The following is a 22,694-nucleotide window of genomic DNA, read 5'->3' on the forward strand; positions in this document are numbered from 1 at the left end:
CACAGTCACCACAGGTTCACATAGATCAAATCACACTGACACGTGTAGGTACACAACCTCACAGACATACACACAAATATTGGTCAAGTTGTCACAAAAATAATAGGCACACCTAGGGAGAAAACTATCAGAACTCAGAATTAGGGGAACCTTGGTGGCTCAGTGGTTGAGCCTCTGCCTCTGGCTCAGGTCGTGATCCCAGGATCCTGGGATGGAGTCCCACATCAGGCTCCCTGCAGGGAGCCTGCTTCTCCCTCTGCCTATTTCTCTGCTTCTCTCTGTGTGTCTCTCGTGAAAAAATTAATAAATCTTTTTTTAAAAATTCATTTATTTATTTATTTATGATAGTCACAGAGAGAGAGAGAGGCAGAGACAAAGGCAGAGGGAGAAGCAGGCTCCATGCACCGGGAGCCCGATGTGGGATTTGATCCCGGGTCTCCAGGATCGCGCCTTGGGCCAAAGGCAGGCGCTAAACCGCTGCACCACCCAGGGATCCCCTAAATTAATAAATCTTAAAAAAAAAAAAAAAAAGAAACAAAAAAGAACACAGAATCATACATACAGACACACGATCACACGGAATACCATTACACAGGCTTACAACCACACAGACAAGAAACCACAAAGACATTCAGGCACACAGCCACTGCCACAGTTGCAGTGGCACACGACCACCCACAGTCAACCGCCCCACAAAGTCATAGGCACACCCACATACAGATACATAGTCAGATACAATCATACACATAGATGCAAGAAGCACAGTCCAAGCAAATCACTCCAAGTCACACACACCGTGGCTACACGTGCTTCCTGGGACAGGCTGGCAGAGGTGGGGCTGAGATCGCCCCCAGGAGCCCGCCTGCTCCCTACCTCCCTGCCCCTCACAGCACCCATTAGGGGAGACATCAAGGTCTGGACTCATGGCTTCCAGGACTCATTTTTCTTGTGCCTCAGTTTCCTCATTTTACTGCAGAATTCCCCTCCCCTGCACACGCCCCCTGCAACGGACCAATCAAGAGTGGGCCGAGCCCCCTGCTAGGGCCAATCCGAATGGGAACACAGCCGGCCAATGGGCTTGGCGCACTCGCCTTCCGCCCCTTCCCTGTTCTGCTTCTTAAAGCAGCTAACAGGCCTTGGCCCGGGCGCTGCCGTCTCCACCGGCGAGGCTGCCGTGGCCCTTTTAAAAGGCAGAGCCGTGGAGGAGCCGGTCCTAGCACACGCCAATGAGAAGCCCCATTAGGCATCCGCCCCTCCCACCCCCAGAGGTCAAAAGATTTTGCCAGTTGTACCGTGGACTGTACGGTGAGCCTGGAGGCGCCAGGTTAGCACCTGCGAGAGGGGCGAGTGGGGTCGGGGGCCGGGCGGTGGCAGCCACTCCGCTGACGCCCCTGCTCCTCCAGGTTGGCCGTGGTTGCTCCGCTTGCCCGCCCGCTGCCCACATGGCCCTGAGAAGGGTCCCCGAGCGGCTGCTGAGCCGTGGACCAGGCCTGAGCTTCCTGCGCGGGTGGGGCTCGGCGGCGGCGCAGACTGGTCAGTGCCCGGTCGCGGGCAGGGTGGGGAGAGTGGAATTGGAGGCTCGGGGGCTTTTCCGGGATGACTTTCCCATCCTGTGTTTGCAGAAAAGGGCGGGAAGACACTGAACCGAGCGACTAAGGGTAAGGACCCTCCTTGCGTCGGGTGTCTGCGGCCCTTGTCCAACTGTCTGTCTCCCCGGGTGGGCTCTGTCCCGGAATCCGAGAGCTGCCCTGGAGGGAGGCAGGGCGTGGCTAGGGCCGAGGCAGTGAGTTTCCCGGAGATAAGCTCACATCCACCGGGAGCCACCTGGAGCCGGGAACGGGGCTGAGGATTCCAGAAGAGGAGGGTGCGGTGGTAGGGTGGCGGGGCCCAGTTAAGCCTCCTTCCGCTCTCTGCTCTGCGTCCCAGCCTCACGTCCTGAATTTGACTGGAGGGACCCGCTGGTACTGGAGGAGCAGCTGACAGCGGATGAGATCCTCATCAGGGACACCTTCCGCACCTACTGCCAGGAGCGCCTCATGCCCCGAATCCTGCTGGCTAATCGCAACGAAGGTGCTCATGCCAGTGGGCGGATGCTCCCACCCTGCGCACCAGCTCTGCCTGCTTCAGCTAAGCCCCTGGCCCCCTCTGTCCCTGGGATGGCGTTCCAGGGGGGCCAGGGCTGGGCCTGAGTTTGGGCATCCATCTTTTGCAGTTTTTCACCGGGAGATCATCTCAGAGATGGGGGAGCTTGGTGTGCTGGGCCCCACCATCAAAGGTAGGGACAGGTTTGTCTCCACACTCTGCAGCCCCCACTGTGGCCTGGAAAGCCCCCTCTCATCCCTGAGCTTGAGTTTCCCAGTCTGCAAAGCGAGGCTGTTATTCCTCCATCTGAGAGTGGCTGTGAGGACAAATTAATAAACCCACAAACTAGGGCCAGCTTGGTGTCCCCTCCCTGGGCACCCCTACGTAGCTTTGTTTCTTGGGCCCCAGGAATCACACTGGTCCAAGCTGGGCAGGGCTTTGTCTCCCATTGCCCCATCTTCCTTCTCCCTCCCCATCACCAGGGTATGGCTGTGCTGGAGTCTCATCTGTGGCCTATGGGCTCCTAGCCCGAGAGCTGGAGCGAGTGGATAGCGGCTATAGGTCAGCAATGAGCGTCCAGTCTTCCCTCGTCATGCACCCCATCTACGCCTATGGCAGCAAGGAGCAGCAGCAGAAGTATCTGCCCCGGCTGGGTGAGCAGTTGCCACGGAGTCTGGTGGAAGGAAGATTGTGTCAGGGGTCTGGAACTTAGGAATGGGACTGTCCCCAGTGCCTGCAGAACTTCTGTCCCTACCTGAAAGATACCCAATGGCTACCCAGATCCCCTGCCAGACCATGGGCTTCGCCCCTGCATCTGATCCTGACTGTCCCCTCCTAGGTCTGTCTAGACTCTGCCCGCTTCTTACCACCATCATCTCACTCCTGAGTTGCTTTCTGTGCTGCCCCTTCCCAGCCCAAAGTTTAAAGTCTTAATTTCCTGATGGTCCACAAGACCCCACATGAGTAGCCTGGCCTCTGCTGACCATTCCACCTCATCTATGGCCATTCTCTTGACTGCTCCTCCTTAGCAGTCAAGAATTCTCCGAAAGTACCACTGTGCCTTTGCACATCTCTACCTTGCTGGGAGCACTCTTCTCCACTCTTCCTCCTCCTGCTTAGCTCCTTTTCACTGCCTTCAAGACAGATTATCTCTTTCCTGACTCCTATGGGGCCTCTCCCCATCGTGGCATTGTTACTGTGGCCTTGGGGGGGGGTGGCTGTCCCCACATACCACCATCACCTGAGAGTGCCATGAGGGCAGAGTTGGGTCTGCCTTTGGCCTGGCTCAGTGGAGAGGCTGACAATTTTGAGGGGATGGGTGAGGGACAGGCAGTCTTGTGACCCTGTATTGTTCCTGCAGCCAAAGGGGAGCTCCTGGGCTGCTTCGGGCTCACAGAGCCCAACCATGGGAGTGACCCTGGCAGCATGGAGACCAGAGCCCGCCACAACCCATCCAACAGGAGCTACACCCTCAATGGGACCAAGACTTGGTGAGGGGCCTGGTGTCTCAGGCAGGTGGGCAGGGGCAAGGGGGAGGTGGCCAGACCCTCACTGTCTGTCCCTCCCCCAGGATCACCAATGCACCTGTGGCCGACCTGTTTGTAGTATGGGCCCGGTGTGAAGATTGCTCCATTCGGGGCTTCTTGCTGGAGAAGGGGATGCGGGGCCTCTCAGCCCCCAAGATTGAGGGCAAGTTCTCCTTGCGCGCCTCATCCACGGGGATGATTGTCATGGACGGTGTGGAGGTGCCGGAGGAGAATGTGCTGCCTGACGTATCTGGTCTGGCGGTGAGCAGCAGCCACCTTGGGAACTGGTATCACTCACCAGCTGGTTCAACTTTCTAGGGCAGGGACCATGCTGGGGGCCCAGCTGGGAAACAGACACAGTCCCTGTGCTTGCAGAGCCCACACACGAATGATTCTGAGAGGTCCTGTTTGGCTCACTGATGTTTGGAAATTGCCCCTTTTTGGTGACCATTTTGCTCATACTGGCTCTGCCAAGGGCACATACGGGCCTGAGCCAATTTAATTCTTTGATGCATGTAAATCTTTGTCTCCTTACATCATTCCCTAGATCTGAGCATCTAGCTCAGATCCTGGGCTGGGTAAAACTGTATGCATGAGCTTTGGTGCCAGGACCATGTGTGGTTGAAACGGCTGCCCCGAATCCCTCTGTTTAAACTGACTTCGTGTCTGGGGAAGGGGGTTTCCTTTATGTAGGTTAGTTCTGCATGGGGCCTCTCAGCTTCCGGCTGGGGCTGAGGCCTCTCTCTCAACTTTACAGGGGCCCTTTGGCTGCCTGAACAATGCCCGGTTTGGCATCGCTTGGGGTGTGCTTGGAGCTGCTGAATTCTGCTTGCACACGGCCCGGCAGTACACTCTGGATAGGTATGTGGGGCTGCCATGAGATTTGGAGGTGTGGGAGCAGCATGGGCTCCATCCCTTACCCCTACCAGTGACTCCTCATCCCCTGCCTACCAGACTTAAATTCCACACTGGGTGAAATGGCCTGGGAAGTTCTTCTGAACAGTGAGGGCCTGAGTGCTCAGTGACATTGGTAACACTGAGCAGTAACAGGGCCAGGGTGAACTCGGTGAGGGCCCAGGCAGCCTAGGAAGGCCTCCAGGACTGGGGAGTGAACATCCCCACACTTACCCTGAACTTGCCCACCTAGGATCCAGTTTGGGGCCCCACTGGCCAGGAACCAGCTGATTCAGAAGAAGCTGGCAGACATGCTCACTGAGATCACGCTGGGCCTTCATGCCTGCCTACAGCTTGGCCGCTTAAAGGATCAAGACAAGTAAGGGTTATGTGTTGGGGGAGCAGGGCGTAGGCAGCAAGGACATGGTGGTGGCTGTCCCTGGGGACCAGGAGAGGAAGGTCTTTTGTTCCTGGTGGCCCCTGGGGACCTATGCCTTCTTTCCCTCTTGGCCTCGATGGGACAGGACTGCTTGCTTATCCCTTACTGGGAGCTCAGTGTCTGCTGCTAGGACTAGAACTTGGGGAATCGTCTCCCCTGGCTGGGTTTGCCCGGGGCTTAGGGATGCCTGGGGTCAGTTCTTTGTGTGAGCCCATACTTGTTACATGCCTGTGCCACTCCCAGGGCCACTCCGGAAATGGTCTCCCTGCTGAAGAGGAATAACTGTGGGAAGGCCCTGGATATCGCCCGCCAGGCCCGAGACATACTGGGGGGGAATGGGATTTCTGATGAGTATCATGTGATCCGGCACGCCATGAACCTGGAGGCTGTGAACACCTATGAAGGTAGGGGCTGGGTCTCTGGGGGGAGGAGTGTCACAGTGGCCTGTCTAAAGAAGAAGGGTGGGGACAGCAGGCCTGAATCCTCCCAGCTGTCATCACTGGTGACCTGGGGCAAGTCCTACCCTGTGTTCTTCATCGGGAGTGGCTCACACAGGGACTGTGGAAGTGAAATGCTCTCAGCCCTTTCCCCCATGGTGCTCAGGTGGAGGGGTGCTCCCTAGACTGTTTTATGACCTCCTCGGGCATCCCCAGAATGGGGCACGATGCCTAGTGAGCTGGTAGATGCTAGGAAGCAAGAGCGCAGCTACACACAGGAATCACCACTCCATTTTATGTTAAGAGAAAAAAGACAAATCATTGTCAGGCTGTAGTGCCTACATCTGGCAACTGGATATAATCGCATTGGACCTAGAACACCTTTCCTTGTGGGAAGAGACATGGAAAAAGATTATTTGAAAAAAAGTACAATCTAGTATGAGCCAGGCAGAGATGTAAAAAGGTACAAGTGCTCATCTTGAGAAGAAAGTGGACCAGGTTAGGCCTGAAGGGAAGTGTAGCTCCCTGGGCAAAGACAGTGAAGTAGCTTCCGTGTGCTATTCTAGATGGACATTCCAGAAACAGCAAGAGGGAAGGTTGGGGTTGGGGTGATCCTACAGGTGTGGGGATGACCCTGAGGACAAGCAGAGCCTTCAGGGAGTTTTATGCAGGGGAGGGATGGGGTCAGATTTGCACTTTAGGAAGTAAACGTAATTGTTTTGCTCCATAAAAGGGAAGCAGTAACCTTTGCCTTCCACCCTGTTAAGCTGAGGAAGAGCAAATGAGAACACTGATGGCTCTAAAATGTTACCCAGACTTGACAGCATGGGATGTGGTATGTGGGGTGGTGGCTTTAGGATGGGGAGATCAGCTGGGACAAGCAATTTATCTGATGTCTGTGTTCCCATCCCTCTTGTAGGTAAGAAAGGGCCTGACATATCTCCACAGAGCTCATCAGCTTTCTCAGCCTCTGTGTGAAAGAAGCATGAACGGGTTGAAAATTAAACATTTAACCAACTGTGCAGGGTGGGGTGGAGTGAATTTGCCAAGTATGGGGAACACCAAAGCTGGGCCCATGGCCAAGGCTGGACTTGCTGAAGTTTTGGGTCTAGCACAAGGACTTTTTTTTTCCCCCAAGATGCATTATAGAACTGTGAAAAACAATTTTCTCAGTGTGGCCTGAACGGTGGCCTCTGAGCCTTCTCTTGGTTGCTGTCACTAAGAGGGGCCTCTCCCAGTAGCTGTCAGCAGTCGCCATCTTTGTGGGTCTGATCTTCCAAAGTAGTAGCCTAGGGGGAAGAGGGACATGAAAATGGACTTTAAAGGGAAGTTGTGAGCTGTTCTGACTTCAGACCATCTCTGTATTTATCTTGTCCAGGCACTCATGACATTCATGCTCTGATCCTTGGAAGGGCAATCACAGGGATCCAGGCGTTCACGGCCAGCAAGTGAGCATACTTCACCCAGGAGCCCAGATGGTCTCAAGCTCATTCCCAGGGAAATGCTGTGCTCTGAGCTTACTCAGGGAGGTGGCAGATGGAGCCAATTTTTATAGTGGGAAGTGAGAGACACTGATTCTTAATTATCAAAATTTTCCCTTTGAAGTCATTCAAATGTGTTCCTTAAAAAAGAAGATGGGACTCTCTGTACCAAGTTCCTCAACCCACTTTTAACCATGGACGGGAATGGATTCCACTTATCTTGGAACAGAAGCTTCTCTTGATTGGGGGGGGGGGCAGGAAGAGGGAAGGAGAGTGACGTGGAAGCAACCTCTGGTGTCTGAGCAAATCCCCCCGACACCAAGAGTTCACTGTGTGCCCTCTGACCCTTCCATCCTGAGGGTAAGTGCCTTATGCTGGATGTTAGAGCAAAATGAGAGTGAAAGAGAGAATAAAGTCTGTATGTCTGACCTCAAGGTGTTGGGGCACATTTAATTGTAACCACCCAAAAGGTCATTTCCGTCACAGGAAAAATGTGGGGACGGTGAGGTGATTGGGCGTATGGCAGGGATTTCCCCACAAGTGGTCTGGCCTGGGTTGGAGTCTTGGGCTCTGCTCCAATAACCCTGGTCAGACACTGACCAGGGCTCAGGCCTGTAGACAGAGGGGCCCTTGTCCTTTCTGTCACCACAGGGCTGACCACACAGTGGTAGGAAATAACAACTATCTAGCTCCTCAGCTCAGACACACCACCTCAGAGGGAGCCCAGGGCCACGGGTGAGATGTCAAGAGCATCAAGGGTTTTGCAGTGATAGTGGCCCCTATGGGGTTTAGGCTGGGCACGGTGCTAACATCCTTGGTTTGTGTGGACATTTACTTTCATCTTAGCCACCATGCCTCACCTTCCTCAGGTGGCACCCGCATGCATGAGTTTAGTCATACCTCGGGTTGGATGCACAGATCTTTGTACACTGTCTCCACGGTGTGGCACACTTGTTTGAGCTCTGTTTCCAAATGGCTGATCTTTGCCATTTTCTGGGTGAACTCTTGGAGCTTGTCTTGAATGATCTTGTTATGGTGATTATAAATCTGATACATCCTCTCCTCTAGCTTCTCTGTCAGGTCTGAAACCTTTTAAAGAATAAAGCAAGTTCTTAGAAAATCAAACAAGAGGTATCATAAGATATTTGTTTTAAGTGGCTAATATTTCTGCAATTTATTTTATAATAATGGTAAGAACAATGCCAGTGACTGGAAGTGAAACTGCCTATATATTCAGTTTTTTTTTAAAGGAAGATGCAAAATTATGTATGTGGTACAGGCTCAAACAGGAAGAAAATATGCAATGGAAACTGTAAGAAAACATGTGACAAAGTAGCTGCTGCATAGTGAGATCATAGGAATGTTTTCTATTTCTTCTATGTTATATTCTTCTCTACTTTCTAAATTTTCTATTATGTACCAGGGTATGTGCTGGTAGGGATGGGAGGAGGGAAAAGGGAAAAAAAAGTCAGCCTGTCATTGAGAGATGCATGACATGTGTCTCCCATGTGACCAACAAGCTGTCCCACTCACAGGACTCAGTGCATTCTGAAGAAGCATCAAGGATGATCATTAATGTTGGACCTCAACATCACATCAGGCTTTGTTAGACTCTTAAGGCCCAGCCATGTCAAGGGAACCCTAATCTCCCATCACAAACCATTCCACTTTTTTTTTTTTTTAAGATTTTTAAGTAACCTCTACACCCCACACAAGGCTCAAACTTACAACCCTGAGATCAAGAGTTGCATGCTCTACTAGGTGAGCCAGCCAGGCACCCCCAAAACAATTCAACTTCTGAAGGACAAATGGGTGTAACAATGCAGGCTGTGCCTTGGCCCCTACTACATTGGCCATTAGCCTTGGCATGAAATAAGAGGGCTAGGCTGCAGGTGCAGATGGACCTTTGTTCCTCCTCCTGGCTCCTTCATTTGGGCAAATCATTTCCAAACCTTACTCTACCATCTATAAAATGGGCCTGATCTCTGGGCAGGATTGCTGTAAGGGGGAAATGAGGTGCTACTTGCAGGTTGCCTAGAATCTGAAAGACACTCAGCAGCAGCTTCATTCCCTCCCCTCTCACCCTTTACACAGGACTCCTTCCCCTGTCCACTGGGGCTTTGCAGTGTATGGGGGAATCTGTCACCTTGATCTTGAGGCTGTCCCTGAAGTTGGTCATGAGTGCGTGGTCTTTCTGCCTGCTCTCGTTGATGTTTTCAATCAGTTCCTGGGCCCTCTTCTTCAGGATGTCAATGCTTGAGTCCAGAGAGGAAAAGCAGGATCCTGACTTCCCTTCTAGCATCATCAGCTGGCGGTTGGCACTGGAGGTGGCGATAGAGGGGCTAGAAACCTGACTTCTGAAAGTACAGGAAACTGAGGTCAACACCAAACTCTCCTGAGAGTGCTGACCTGAATTAGCTCTATGGTGGGAGGGGAGCCAGTGTTGTGTGTCTCCTGTGGGTGATGCTTGCTTATTTCATTCACACACTGAGAGGCAGGAACAGCAACCCCATTTTGCAACTGGGGAAACAGATCCAGGAGTGCAAACAAAATCCACCTAAGGTTCCAGAACAGGGGGATCTGCTGGACTCCAAAGCCCACTGTCATTTTTATTACACCAAGTTGCTGCCTTGAAATGAATGTCAGTTATACTATTTAGTTTATCAACAACTATAGGTTGGGGCAAAGATTGTAAACAACTAGAGGGATTCTGCATAGAGATTCCTTTGTCAAGACCTGTAAGTTTTCACTCTGGTTTAAAAACAAGTGGAAGGGGATCGCTGGGTGGCTCAGCTGTTTAGCGCCTGCCTTTGGCCCTGGGCGTGATCCTGGAGTCCTGAGATTGAGTTCCGCATTGGGTTCCCTGCGTGGAGCCTGCTTCTCCCTCTGCCTGTGTCTCTGCCTCTCTCTCTCTCTCTCTCTGGGTCTCTCCTGAATAAATAAAAACTTAAAAAATTAAAAAAAAAAAAAAAAAACAAGTGGAGGGGTGCCTGGCTGCCTCAGTTGGTAGAGCATGTGACTCTTGATCTTGGGGTCTTGAGTTCAAAACACACATTAGGTGTAGAGCCTACTTTAAATAAATAAATAAATAAATAAATAAATAAATAAATAAAGTATTTGAAAACAAAGAAGTGGAAATTATGCATAATGCGTTATGAATGAAGTTTATGCAAAGAAAAAGTTGTAATCTGATTAGCAGACCCTTTGGTGTTTAAAATTAAGATAAAATGTTTAAGGTATTTTTTTTTTTCTTCCTTCCTTCTTTCTCTCTCTTTCTTTCTTTTCTGTATCTTGCTTTATCTGATCTGTAAACACTTTCCATCTGTCAGGCTCCATGCTAACCTGCACAGGTTGTCTTGCTGCAACCTCTTGACCATGTTTTGGGGTTGGTCCACTCATCATCTTTACCTACCTTGTAGCTGAGGATGCAGGGTCAGTGTGTCGCTCTGAGGGTCACTGGCTGGGGTCCGGCAGAGCTGGGTGTGGCACCCAGCTGGCCTGACTCCCCAACCCATGTCCTGCTGCCCCTGGGTCCTGTTTCTTCCCCTCTGAGGTCCTTCTAGCTCTTAATGGCTGAGACTCAGAGGTGCCAACAGCGTGGTTCCTGAACTCACCAGTTCACAAGCAACCATAAAGTTGGCCAAGACCACACAAGCCAGGCACTGATTACTTAGAAAATTACATCTTGATTTTTGGATGCTTTTTCCATAAAACTATTTTTCTTGGTGGTTTCCTGACTGCCCAAGCTCTTCCCTTTGGCTCAGGATACAAGCACAGTAAAACCCCTGAGCACAAGAGCCTGGGTGGCCAGAGCTCTCACCAGCACGAAAGCTCTCAGGCCCAAGACTTCAACTGTGTCCTGGTCCTTAAGTATTCCTTGCCAGATTGCTTTTTGGCTCTGTGGCTCTGTGCCTGCTCTTTGACTTGACCTGTGAGACCTAGCCCAGACCAATGCCTCCTTTGAGAAGCTGTCCATGATCCTGTGCCTATCACTGCATGTGCTTGTCACAGCTCACATCCCTATCTCCCCAGAGGGCTGTGTCCTATTTATCTCTGAATTCCCAGCACTCACCACATAGTAAATTTTCTATTGTTGGTTGAATGAATGAAGGACACCTTCTATCTGATCTATCCCTCCCTCCTCTGGCTTCATACAAAGTATGCAAGTCCATCAGTCTCCAAGGCAAGATACGCAAGGTCAATGCATTTATCAAGTTGGGAAAGTATTCTCTGAGGCAGATAATCTATAGCAAAGACTTACGTCAGCTAGAAAAGAATAGACCAACTAAAGTCTTCCTGAGTATTCTCGTAAAAAGACATTTTACTGCAGGACAATGGTTTACTAAGGAGTTTATGGCCTCTTAAGCTTGCAATTACTGCTTTCCTACAGGGAAGTGAGGCAGAAGGAGATTAATTCAGACCTGGGGCACACTGATGTTTTATTTTTTCCTTTTTTTTTTCTTAAGATTTTATTTTTAAATAATATCTAAATGCAATGTGAAGCTTGAACTCACAACCCCAAGATCAAGAGTTACATGCTGTATGGACTGAGCCAGCCAGACCCCCACAGACTCAGTTTACACTCAGACTTTTGTAATGTTTGGATGCAAGCGAAAAACACCATGCTTCAGGATGATAATGAAACTTGCAGATGTTCAAGAAAACCTGGTGTTTCACTTCCCTGAGATTTCAAGCACTGAAGGCCCTCATGTTCAGCCTAAACTGGGGTTCTATTACTTCAGTCTCCATCTAAGAGTGTCAGCCGCTCTTCCTTTCACCACTGTATCATACTCACACCAAAACCCTACCCTGGCTCTCCATAACCAAGTGGTGTATGTTTTCTCAAACTCAGGAGTTTGAATGATACTGGAGGAAATAACCTGTGAACAGGGTCACTGCAGAGTCTTGCTCTCTAGCCTCTGGGGAGTCCTCAGGGTCACTGGGCATCCTATCTGTGCTCTGGTCACCTCCCTCTCACATGCCTATCAGCCATTCCAAACCTTCATAATTCTCCTGTCCCTGACCCCACACTTGCCTCCCCTCACCCTGAGCATATACAGAAAGAGACCAATTCTCCCCACTACTGTTCCTCATAAATGGATCCACAACCATTATTCCTCTTTCCAAATTCCCAGCTTGGCAGGCAGGAAAAAGGTCCCATGCCTCTACAGGGCTCCCAATCCTTCCCCCCTGTACCTCGCCCTCTTCTTATACTTTTGACCTTTCCCTTGGGCTAGCCCTTTCTGGGGCATGTCATCCCCAGTTTTACGTTTTTTTTTTTTTTTAAGATTTTATTTATTTATTCATGAAAGACACAGAGAGAGAGGGGCAGAGACACAGACAGAGGGAGAAGCAGGCTCCATGCAGAGAGTCTGATGTGGGACTTGATCCAGGGTCTCCAGGATCACGCCCTGGGCTGAAGGTGGTGCCAAACCACTGAGCCACCCAGGCTGCCCCCCAGTTTTACATTTTAAAACAACACACATATACATCCCTCCCCTCATACACCCTTCAGTCAGCCTCCTTCTTTCCTCCCCTTCACAGCCATGTAGCTCTTCTAGAAAGAGTTGCTGACACTTTCTGAGATATTTTCCCACCTCTCACTCTTCTCAGCCCCCCAGTTCCTATCCCAGTTCTCAAATGAAGTGTCTCCTGCCAGGGTCCCAAATGGCACCCAGCAGATACCTCACACCGTAATTCCCTTGAGCTGGCTGTGGTGTTACTGACCATCCTTCCCTGCCATTCTCAACACTTGGTGTCCTCAGGCCCTGTTGTCGGCCTCATTCTCTTCTCTTCACACCATCCGTTCAGACCCTTGCTCTGAAGCCAGGACCCCCAAGCCTCCTCCCTGCTGCCCTTTCCTGCTAACCCCCCACCCACCACCTCACAATGGACAACCTGTTATTCCCTAAAGGCATCCTTGTAGCCAGAATGCCCTAGCAATCCTTTTCCCTTCCTTTTTTTTTTTTTTTCCTTTTCCCTTCCTATATACTGCCTCTTCTAGAAAGTCTTCCCTGGCTGCATTATTTGCACGCAATACCTACAGCGTCAGTGTCTGCACCTCAGCCTCCCCCTGTAGTCTCTGGGAGGACTGGACCATGTGTCACTCATCTTCATGTCCGTAATACCTATGCCTCATGACAGGAGTAATAAAGGGGTGTGGGATAAATGGATGGATGACTAGCGATGGCATTCATTACCATCCACCTTCTACAACCCCCCAGGTTTATCCTCAACGCATACCTGTCTCCTGAGCTCCCAACAATGTATCTATTTTCCAGGCCCTCTCCACTTGGCTGTCCCAGAGGCCATCTCAAACTACAAATTTGCATACCGACATTGCCATCCTCCTTCTTCTTCTGTGAATGACACCAAAAGCCACCTGGTTCCCGTGCCAGAAACTTAACAGTCAGCCTAGAGTCTAGCTTTTCTCTGCAACTCCACATCCTGTCAAAAAAAATCCTCCCTTCCACCTCCTTGATCTCTCCCCAACCTATCATCTTCTCCCCATCTAATCATTTCTAACTCTCCACCTATCATTTCTCACCTGGTCTCTAGGGACCTTTCTAAATTGCAATCTGATGTGCTACTCCTGCTTGACAGCTTGAGAGCCCCCACCTGCCACAGGATCGAGAAAATTCCCTAGCACTGAGCACAAGGCCTTCCGGGGTCCTGGCTGCTACCTTCCCTTTCCATCCCCTACTCCGAGCAATTTAGAACCTTCCACAACTTCACCAAACCCATCAGCCTTTGCCTGAAATGGCTTTCCCTTCCTGCAACTTCTCCATTTGGAGTGTATGCTGGTGCAGGCCCACAGCACCTGCGCTTACTAATCACAACACTGCCCAGGTTTACACACATTGGTTCCTTCCAAGACATGGCGCTCGCTTGGAGGAGAGGGGGGTAGTTACGGATGGCAGTCTGCACATCCCAAAGGCAGCATAAATATTCACTGAATACCTAAAGGGAGACACCAGGGTGGCTCAGCAGTTGAGCGTCTGCCTCTGGCTCAGGGCGTGATCCTGGAGTCCCGGGATCGAGTCCCACAACAGGCTTCCGGCATGGAGCCTGCTTCTTTCTCTGTCTCTCATGAATAAATAAAATCTTTAAAACAATTAAAAAAATAAATGAATACCTAAAGGAACTAACTTCTTCCAGAGCTGCGTGTAACATCCCCGTTCACAAACCTTCTTGTCCCCACAGTTGCCTTGTCCCAACAGTGTAAGGGTCTGAGATTAAAATCAATGATAAAAACAGGTGCTTCTTTTTATGTAATTGCTCACAACCTGCTTGAGCTGCTAACAATTCTAAGTTGCTCCTTTCTGAGGCTCCAGGGATGAGGCTGGAATGGTCTTCATGGCAGCTATGCAAATAGTGAAAAATCACTTGAATTCATCTCATTCAAATTTTGTTGTGGGACAAAGGCCTGCATCAGATGTCCGCAGAGAGCTTCTTGATTTTTTCCAACCTCTCCTTTGGGGATTTACTTCTTTCCATTTCATTTTTCTTAATACTCAGCAGCTGCATATTCATCAGGATGCTAATGAATCATAGGCTTCCCTGGGCCTGCATTCACCAATTAACTTTAATAAACAAAATGCATGGTGTCCTCTTCACTGGTTTCCCCCACTCCCAGGCCTGCTTCTATTGCCCAACCCTGGATGGAGGCCAGCGAATGGAAGTGGGCCCAACAAAGCAGGCTGGGTGTGCATGGCCTCACAGAGGGGTCGAGCAGGGGGGATCTGGGGTGGGGGCTGTGAACACTTCACCCGGCTCATCTATTATAGTCTGTCCTTCTAAGAAGTCCCTAATTCGGCTGCAAGGATTAGGACATAGTTTCTGAGCAGGGCCCACGCTGGCAGGGGGCCCGGGAACGGTGAGGAAATGGGTCTAAGTGAAGAGACCATCTGTTCGCTCCAGGTAAAGCTGTGATTGGCAGGCGTATGAGCCAGAGCCCCCCGCTGGTGGGGCCCTCCCTCCATGGCCTCTAACAGATATACAAGTAAACAATCCGCCAGCCACTTATGACCACCGCAGGCGGCAGTCCCAGGAGGGGAGACAAGCTAATCAAACATTCAAGAAGGAACACAACAGAATCGCTGGTGCTTGGGCAAAATGAGGTTTTGCTGAAGTACAGCCAGGAAGGGGGAAGGTCTGAATCAAAGCTACCGAGCCTGTTCTTCACCCTCTGCTTTTCTTTCCTGAAATGTGTTCACATTTTAATCATGTCACTGAGTGTCTGCTGCTGGATCTATTAATTGGCCCTTGCACTGGTTCTAATCCATCTGTTTTTTTCAGCCCAAAGCTCTTGTGGAACTCCTTGAAGTCTTTGATACACAATTGTCTATGTCTCTTTGCCACTTAGATCCAGGTCTAAACATGCTATTTGTAGGAAGATGTTATCAAATAAATGGCTCCAGTCATTTCCTTCTTTTTTCTGGTCTCCAATTGATAGCACACACCTAGAAACCACTCCACCTTGTAGCCTGCTTTACAACTGGGGAATCCGGAGGTAAGGAGAAGCTGGCTTTATATGTAGAATCCTTAGGGCCCTATCCTGAGCGTGGCCTTGTCTCACTCCTTCCGCAGGTGAACTCATTCACCCCACAGTTGCCACTGAATCAGTGACTCCTACGGAACCATCTCCAGCCCCTTGTCCCACCCAGAGTTCCAGATCAGCAAGTCCAACTGTATTCTGGATGTGTTCATGCGCATGTCCCCAGTTACCTCAAGCTCAATAAGGGCAAAATGGAACTTGTGTTCTTACCTCTGCCACGGAAACCACTATCTGCTGGAAACCAGTCCAAAGTGGGGAGAAAGAGGTGTGCTAGTAAACATTTAGCAAGTGGCTCTCCGTGGGGGAGGAAAAAAAAAAAAGGCCTGATTTATAGTGTTTGCCAATTTCCATAGTGCCGACTCTCACTATGGGCAATTTCAAGCTACTAACATAAAATCGCTAAATGCTATGTTGGGAAGAGATGTGGGAGCTGGGAGGAGCTGGCCCCAGTACAACACAGCATGGGTATCCCTGCTGCCAATCACAATGCCTGATACACTGGCCTTTTCACTGTTTGGTAGCACACTAGCAGGGAGAGATCCTCAGTTCATCCCCTTTCTCATGCCTCACTAAACACTCCCCCCTAACCCCCATAAGAGTTTCCCTCCATCTGCCCTGCTAGATGCGACCCCCACAGAAACCTCCCACCCGATCCCCCAAATCCACTCATGCCCCCTCCCTTCCATTCTCCACAAAGCAGCCAGTATCTTTTAAAAACAGAAACTAGGGATCCCTGGGTGGCGCAGCGGTTTGGCGCCTGCCTTCGGCCCAGGGCGCGATCCTGGAGACCCGGGATCGAATCCCACATTGGGCTCCCGGGGCATGGAGCCTGCTTCTCCCTCTGCCTATGTCTCTGCCCCTCTCTCTCTCTGTGTGACTATCATAAATAAATAAAAATAAAAAACCACTTTATTAAAAAAATAAAAAATAAAAACAGAAACCAGAACATGGCACTTCACTGACACAGTGATTCCCCTCCTATGTATCTACACAAGAGAAATGAAAATATATATCCACACCAAAATGCATACATGGATATTCACAGCAGCATTATTCACAAGAACCAAAAAGCAGAAACAACTCAAATGTCCATCAACCAATGAATGGATAAGTAAAACATGATGAGTCCATAATATAGAATATTACTCAGCCACATAGAGAAATGGAGTTCTGATACATTACAGCATGGATAAATTGTGAAGACATTATTCCGTGGACGAAGCCAGTCACAAAGTACCATGTAAGTGGGGCAGCCCAGGTGGCTCAGTGGTTTAGCGCCGCCTTCTGCCCCGGGTGTGATTCCGGAGATCAGGGATCGAGTCCCGTGTCAGGCTCCCTGCATGGAGCCTGCTTCTCCCTCTGCCTGTGTCCCTGCCTCTCTCATGAATAAACAAACAAAGGACCATGGAAGTGTATGATTCTGCTTATATGAAATGTCCAGCAGAAGCAAATCCATAGAGACAGAAAGTAGTGGTTACTAGGGGCTGAGGAAGTTGCAGAACCCGGTGGATAATGGTTAGAGATATAAGGTTTCTTTTCAGAGAGATCAGTGTTATAAGGTCGATAGCGTTGATGGCTGCATGGCTGTGTGCATGTACTAAAAACAATTGAATTGTACATTTTAGGGATGCCTGGGTGGCTCAGTGGTTGAGTGCCTGCCCTGGGCCCAGGGCATGATCCTGAAGTCCCTGGATCGGGTCCCACATCGGGCTCCCTGCATGGAGCCTGCTTCTCTCTCTGCCTGTGTCTCTGCCTCTTTCTCTGTGTGTCTCTCATGAATAAATAAAATATTAAAAAAAAATAATTGTACATTTTGGTTGGTGAACTATATAGTATGCGAATTATATTTTAAGCTATTTTCAAAAAATCCTCCGAATAAAGTCTGTGGCTGACAAAATGCCCATGATCTGGCCTCTGCCCAGCCATCCAGTGCTCCTCTTGTGCTCACACCCACACCCAGCCACACTGGTCTGCCTTCAGTTCCCTGAACACCACAGGGGCTTCGCATAACTTCTTCTCAGCAACTTCTCCCACCCCCATGGCCACTCAACATCCATTCTCCCTTACCTTTTGATTCAGCATTGCTTCTTCAAGGCTGCTGTCTCTGGCACCCCATTCAGGGCTGGCTGCCCTGGGGTGTTTTCCCAACACCCCAAATTCTTCTTGTTGTCAGTACTTGTTCAGTACTTGCCTCTCGGTCCGATGGAACCACCGGGAGGTTATGTATGAAAGCATGTGTCTGGTGGACTCAGGACCTCCCCCTGCTGCCAATCACAGTGCTTGGTATGCTGACCTTATTACTGTTTTGTGGGCATACCAAGCTTATTCATACCTCAGAGACTTCCACTCTTCCTGGAAAATCTGGGTCCCCCTCCCCTGAGGCCTCCTGGTTGGCACTTTTCATGTGATCTCCTTAGAAATTTTCTCTAGGGCAGCCCTGGTGGCTCAGAGGTTTAGTGCCGCCTTCAGCCCAGGGCCTGATCCTGGAGACCTGGGATCGAGTCCCTCATTGGGCTCCATGCATGGAGTCTGCTTCTCCCTCTGCCTCTCTTTCTCCCTCTCTGTGTCTCTCACGAATAAATAAATAAAATCTTAAAAAAAAAAAAAAAAAGAAATTTTCTCTAAACTCCCTATCACTCTAGCTGCTTCTTACTCTGTTTTTTTTAACAGCAATTGCCACCAGTTGAAATAACATTATTTTATTGTTATGATTATTATCTCTCTCTCTCTCTTTCTCTCTCTCTCTCTCTTTTTTTTTTTTTTTAGAAAATTAGCTGGGCAACAGACCCAGAATAATCAATAGAATATTGAAGTAGAAGAACAAAGTTGGAGGACTGATGAGCCTTGGCCTCAAGACTTACTATTAAGCTGCAGTGATCTAAATAGTGTGGCCCTGGTTAAAGAATAGATAATAGATCAGTGGAACAGGATAGAGAGCCTAGAAATAGAGCCACACATATGTAGTCAAAAAATCTTTGACAAAAGACCAAAGAAAATTCAGTGGAGAAAGAAGTCTTTTCAACAAGTGACACTTAAATGACTGGACAGCCATGGGCAAAAAACGAGACACAGACCTCATATTTTCACACAAAATACAGCACAGACCTAAATGTCAAACACAAAGCTATCAAACTGGAAGATATCACAGGAAAAAAATCTAGAGGACCGTTTTAGATATAATATCAGCAGAAAAAAATCGGCAAGTTGGACTTCATTAAAATTAAAAACTTCTGCTCTGCAAAAAGGAACTGTTAATAGAATGAAAAGATAAGCTACAAACTTGGAGGAAATCTTTGTGAAACACATGCCTGATAAAGGACAAGTATCTAAAATATACAAAGAACTCTTAAAAACAATAAGGGAACAATCGACCTGATTAAAGAAGAGGCAAAAGATCTGCACCTCCCCGCAAAAGACTTATGAATGACAAGCATATGAAAAGATGTTTAACTTCATATCTCTTCAGGAAAATGCAAATGAACACAACAATGAGATACGACCACACACTTATTTAAATGGTGAAAATCCAAAACACTGACAACACCAAGTGCTGGCAAGGATGTGGAGCAACAGAAACACCCTTTCCTTGATGATGGGAATGTAAAATGGCACAGCCACCTTGGAAGACAGTTTGGCAGTCTCTTACAAAACGAAATATATTTTTATCATATTGTCAAGCCATAGCACTCCTTGGAATTTAGCCAAAGGGAATTGAAAACTTAACTCCACACAAAGACCTGCACGTGAATGTTTATAGCGGCTTTATTCAGAATTCCCAAAACGTGGAAGCAATCAAGATATCCTTAAGTAGGTGAATAGATAAACTGTGGGACAACCAGTCAATGATGTATAATTCAGCACTAAAAAGAAAGGAGCAATCAAGCCACGAAAAGATACAGAGGAACCTTAAGTGCATACTGCTGCTAAGTGAAAGAAAGCTTCAAGAGAGTAGAACTTCTGATTTGTTCACTTCTGCATGCTCAGCATCAGTGGCCAAAGCAGATCCTCAAAAAATATTTGCTGAATAAATACATGTTCAAGACAAAAACATTTTTGTCACCCTTGATGCTGCTCTTTCAAATCCAAAAACTAATCCATAAGCAATTTATGTCAGTTCTATCTTCTTAAATATATCCAGAATCTGACTTCTCATGATCTCAACAGATCCATCATAGGCCAAACTGGAGTCATCTTGCACCTAGATGATTCCAATTGCCTCCTCACTGGTCTCCCAGCTTCTACTCTTGTCCTCAATAATCTATACTCTACATGGAAGCCAGAAAGAGGCTTTTAATACCTTAGCCCAGAAGACTTCAAACTTCTATAAAGGGCCAGAGAGTAAATTTTCAGCTTTGTAAGGTTCTGTTGTCTCTGCTGCAAAAAACTTGACTCTGCAGAAGCAGCCATAGACAAGCATGGCTGTGTTCCAATAAAACTTTATTAACAATAGTCCTTGCTATGTCACTCTATTCCAAACCTGTCCATGGGTAATTAACACCCAAAGTCCCATTAACCTGTCTGACTGCATCTCTTCCTATCTCCCTCTTAGGCTCCTCCAACACAGTCCTCCTCACAGCCTCTGCAGGTACTGTTCCTCTGTCTAGAGCATAGTTCTGCCTACCCTCATGGTTCCCTTGTCACCTCCTCCATGAAGGTTTTCCTGACCCTCTGCTCTAAACTGGCACTCTCTTGGGGCACCTGGCTGGCTCAGCGATTGGCAGCTGCCTTGGACTCAGGTCACAATCCTGTGGTCCTGGGACTGAGTCTCACATCAGGCTCTCCACAGGGAGCCTGATTCTCCCTCTGCCTCTGTCTCAACCTTAAAAATAGGGGCAGCCCGGGTGGCTCAGTGGTTTGGTGCTGCCTTCAGCCCAGGGTGTGATCTTGGAGACCCGGGATTGAGTCCCATGTCAGGCTCCCTGCATGGAGCCTGCTTCTCCCTCTGCCTGTGTCTCTGCCTCTCTCTCTCTCCCTGTATCTCTCATGAATAAATAAATAAAATCTTAAAAAAAAAAAACCTTAAAAATAAACCTCAAATCTTTAAAAATAAAGAAACTGGCACTCTCTCCTTATTCGGCCTCCCACCCCCACAGTATTATCATCTCCGGACTACTAGATACTCCCAAGTTTACCAGCTGTCTTGTCCTCTCACTACACCGTCCCAACACTTGGAACCATGCCAGGCACGTGGTAGATGCCCGACCAGTAGGCGGAGCAAATGCACGCAGAGTGGACCCTCGCAGGGTCTCGTGGAAGAATCGGGTGAACAAGAAGGACTAGGGGGTCTGTGTGCACCGTGGGCCCGAGGGCTTCCTCACCTAGCTGGCCCTCGACCAGCTTCTTCTTCGCGGCTCTCCTCGCCCTGCGGCTGCTCCTTGCTCTCCCCCAGCAGCTGTGGCTCCTGGTCCTTGCACTCTACGTGAGGCATGTCCACCTGTGAGCACAACCAGCGCTTGAGAGGCCAGAGGAGGGGGGGCGAGAAGGGGTCCCTCCTCCTGCCCCTTTGACCCCGGGCACCTCCGTTTGCCCCTGCGGATGGCTGGGGACCCCCAGGAGAGGTGCGGTGGGGCGGCCCTGTGCCTGGAGCACCCGGGGACATTGGCCGGGAGACTTGGAGGGGCTGGAGTGAGGGGAGTGGCGCTGGGCTAACTGGTATGTGCCTCGGCTCGAGTCCTTCCAGGAAGGGGAAGAGGTAGGAGAAAAAGAAGAAAAGGAAAGAGTGCGGCGCGTGGGTATCTGAGTCTTTCTCTACCCTGCGCCTGCCACGCGCCATGCGTCAGGGTCTGTCCTTCCGGCCTGGGCTGTCAGCGTGTCAGTCACACAGTCCCGTCAGTCAGGGCCTGGTCAGTCAGTCAGGAAATCGGGGCCCGGCCTAGCGAGGGGTGGCCCTGATGGCAGGAGACAAGCGGCCCGGTTCGGGTCCGCCAGGGAAGTCCGAGATCGCGGCAGTTCCCCGTCCGTCCGCCCGCCGCCCGCGCGAAGGGAAACCAGCGCCGCGTACTCCCTGTAGCTCCATTCTGTCTTTTCCCGCCTTCTCCTTCGAGCCCTCTGCGCACGCGCCGACCCCGCCCCCTGGCTCGCCCCGCCCCCGCGCACGTGCGACATCACGCGCTCCTGGTTCCGCCTCTTTTTGAGAACTTGCGTGCGCAGCAGGGCGGAGTCGACCGTTAACCGGCGGTTGGGCTGTCCCAGGGGCTGCGCGCGCAGCCAGCGGCGCCCGGAGGAGGGGGTGGTCTGTGTGCGTGCGTCCCCCTTGTGGGAGGATCCCGGGCCTACTCAGGTGGAGGCAAGCGATTGGCCGCTGCGTTTATTCTTAGGTTTCGATTATCTTCGCTGCCCCAAGAAATCTTTGCAAAGAAAAATCCTGACCGTTCCTGTTCTTGATTATGACCTATTGTCCTCAGTGAAAAAGTTTTTGCGGTATCATCTTGAATCAGTTACCTGTGCACTCTAGCACTGGAAGCTCCTTAAAAACCTGATGGGTTTGGCCTTTACGGAGTTGGGCCCGTGTCCCTTACTACTACTACTACTAATAGCAATATTACCTTAATGGTGACAACTATAACAATTGGCACCCGAGGAGCCAGCGTGGGAGAAAATACTGCTAAACATATTTCTGAGCACTTCTAGCCAGCATCTGCAAAGAACTCTTACAACGCAATAAGACAACCCAATTTAAAAATTGGCAAAAGATTTGAATAGGCATGTGCAAAGGTCCTGAGGTGGGCGCAAACTCCCTGTACTTGAGGAGCAGCCAGGCCCGGGAGGGAGGGAGAACAAGGATTGGGGGAGGCTATAGGTGAAGGATCAATGTTGGGCAGGGACTGGGCTGGGAGCCAAAGCAAGGGGGTTTGGCTTTTGCTCCGACTCACTGGTAAGGAGGTAGAGCTGCTCTCTGGGACACGTGTCAATGTCCATGTGGGAGAGGCAGCAGGAAGCCTGTGCAGGACTCTTGTCACCTGTCACAATGACTAGGGCACACACATCTTGACACCTACATTCTGGAGAATGTGGTTTGAAATCTGGTCGCTGGGATCCCTGGGTGGGGCAGCGGTTTGGCGCCTGCCTTTGGCTCAGGGCGCGATCCTGGAGACTCGGGATCGAATCCCACGTCGGGCTCCCGGTGCATGGAGCCTGCTTCTCCCTCTGCCTGTGTCTCTGCCTCCCTCTCTCTCTCTCTCTCTCTGTGACTATCGTAAATAAATTTAAAAAAATAAAATAAAATAAAGGTCAAGTGCATGCATTTGGCTTTAAAAAAAAAAAAAAGAAATCTGGTCG

General features: G+C 49.8%; 2 protein-coding genes across 3 annotated transcripts; one reads left to right on the top strand and one right to left on the bottom strand.

The window, feature by feature from the left end:
- The first annotated feature begins 1,255 nt into the window (after window positions 1-1,255).
- On the top strand, window positions 1,256-7,287 carry GCDH (glutaryl-CoA dehydrogenase). Its single transcript, XM_041764323.1, has 12 exons — window positions 1,256-1,324; window positions 1,404-1,533; window positions 1,623-1,658; window positions 1,927-2,070; window positions 2,213-2,275; window positions 2,565-2,735; window positions 3,443-3,572; window positions 3,653-3,869; window positions 4,366-4,469; window positions 4,756-4,881; window positions 5,185-5,345; window positions 6,757-7,287. The coding sequence occupies exons 2-12, from the start codon at window positions 1,443-1,445 to the stop codon at window positions 6,828-6,830; spliced, it is 1,317 nt and encodes a 438-aa protein (XP_041620257.1). The 5' UTR covers window positions 1,256-1,324; window positions 1,404-1,442; the 3' UTR covers window positions 6,831-7,287.
- SYCE2 (synaptonemal complex central element protein 2) lies at window positions 5,758-21,467 on the bottom strand. 2 transcript variants are annotated; one of them, XM_041764326.1, is made up of 5 exons: window positions 21,418-21,467; window positions 20,735-20,850; window positions 9,006-9,180; window positions 7,760-7,948; window positions 5,758-6,667 (listed from the first exon to the last, which is right to left on the bottom strand). In XM_041764326.1, exons 1-5 carry the CDS (start codon window positions 21,430-21,432, stop codon window positions 6,623-6,625), a joined length of 540 nt encoding a protein of 179 aa, XP_041620260.1. In that variant the 5' UTR covers window positions 21,433-21,467; the 3' UTR covers window positions 5,758-6,622. The 2 variants fall into 2 exon arrangements, with proteins under 2 accessions (XP_041620260.1, XP_041620258.1); XM_041764324.1 differs by having other exon boundaries at window positions 9,006-9,216.
- Window positions 21,468-22,694: the final 1,227 nt, after the last annotated feature.

Source organism: Vulpes lagopus, chromosome 7, assembly GCF_018345385.1.
Source record: "Vulpes lagopus strain Blue_001 chromosome 7, ASM1834538v1, whole genome shotgun sequence".
Classification (NCBI taxonomy): Eukaryota; Metazoa; Chordata; class Mammalia; order Carnivora; family Canidae; genus Vulpes; species Vulpes lagopus.

Excerpts from the sequence above, each read along its gene's own strand:
- SYCE2 (XM_041764324.1), bottom strand. Across the intron at positions 7,949-9,005 it reads GGGACAGCCTCAAGATCAAG|GTTTCAGACCTGACAGAGAA; the intron begins GTGACAGATTCC and ends ATTCTTTAAAAG. Across the intron at positions 6,668-7,759 it reads ATCTGTGCATCCAACCCGAG|GCTACTACTTTGGAAGATCA; the intron begins GTATGACTAAAC and ends TCTTCCCCCTAG.
- GCDH (XM_041764323.1), top strand. The coding sequence starts at position 1,443 with ATGGCCCTGAGAAGGGTCCCCGAGCGGCTGCTGAGCCGTGGACCAGGC. Across the intron at positions 4,470-4,755 it reads CGGCAGTACACTCTGGATAG|GATCCAGTTTGGGGCCCCAC; the intron begins GTATGTGGGGCT and ends TTGCCCACCTAG. Across the intron at positions 4,882-5,184 it reads CGCTTAAAGGATCAAGACAA|GGCCACTCCGGAAATGGTCT; the intron begins GTAAGGGTTATG and ends TGCCACTCCCAG.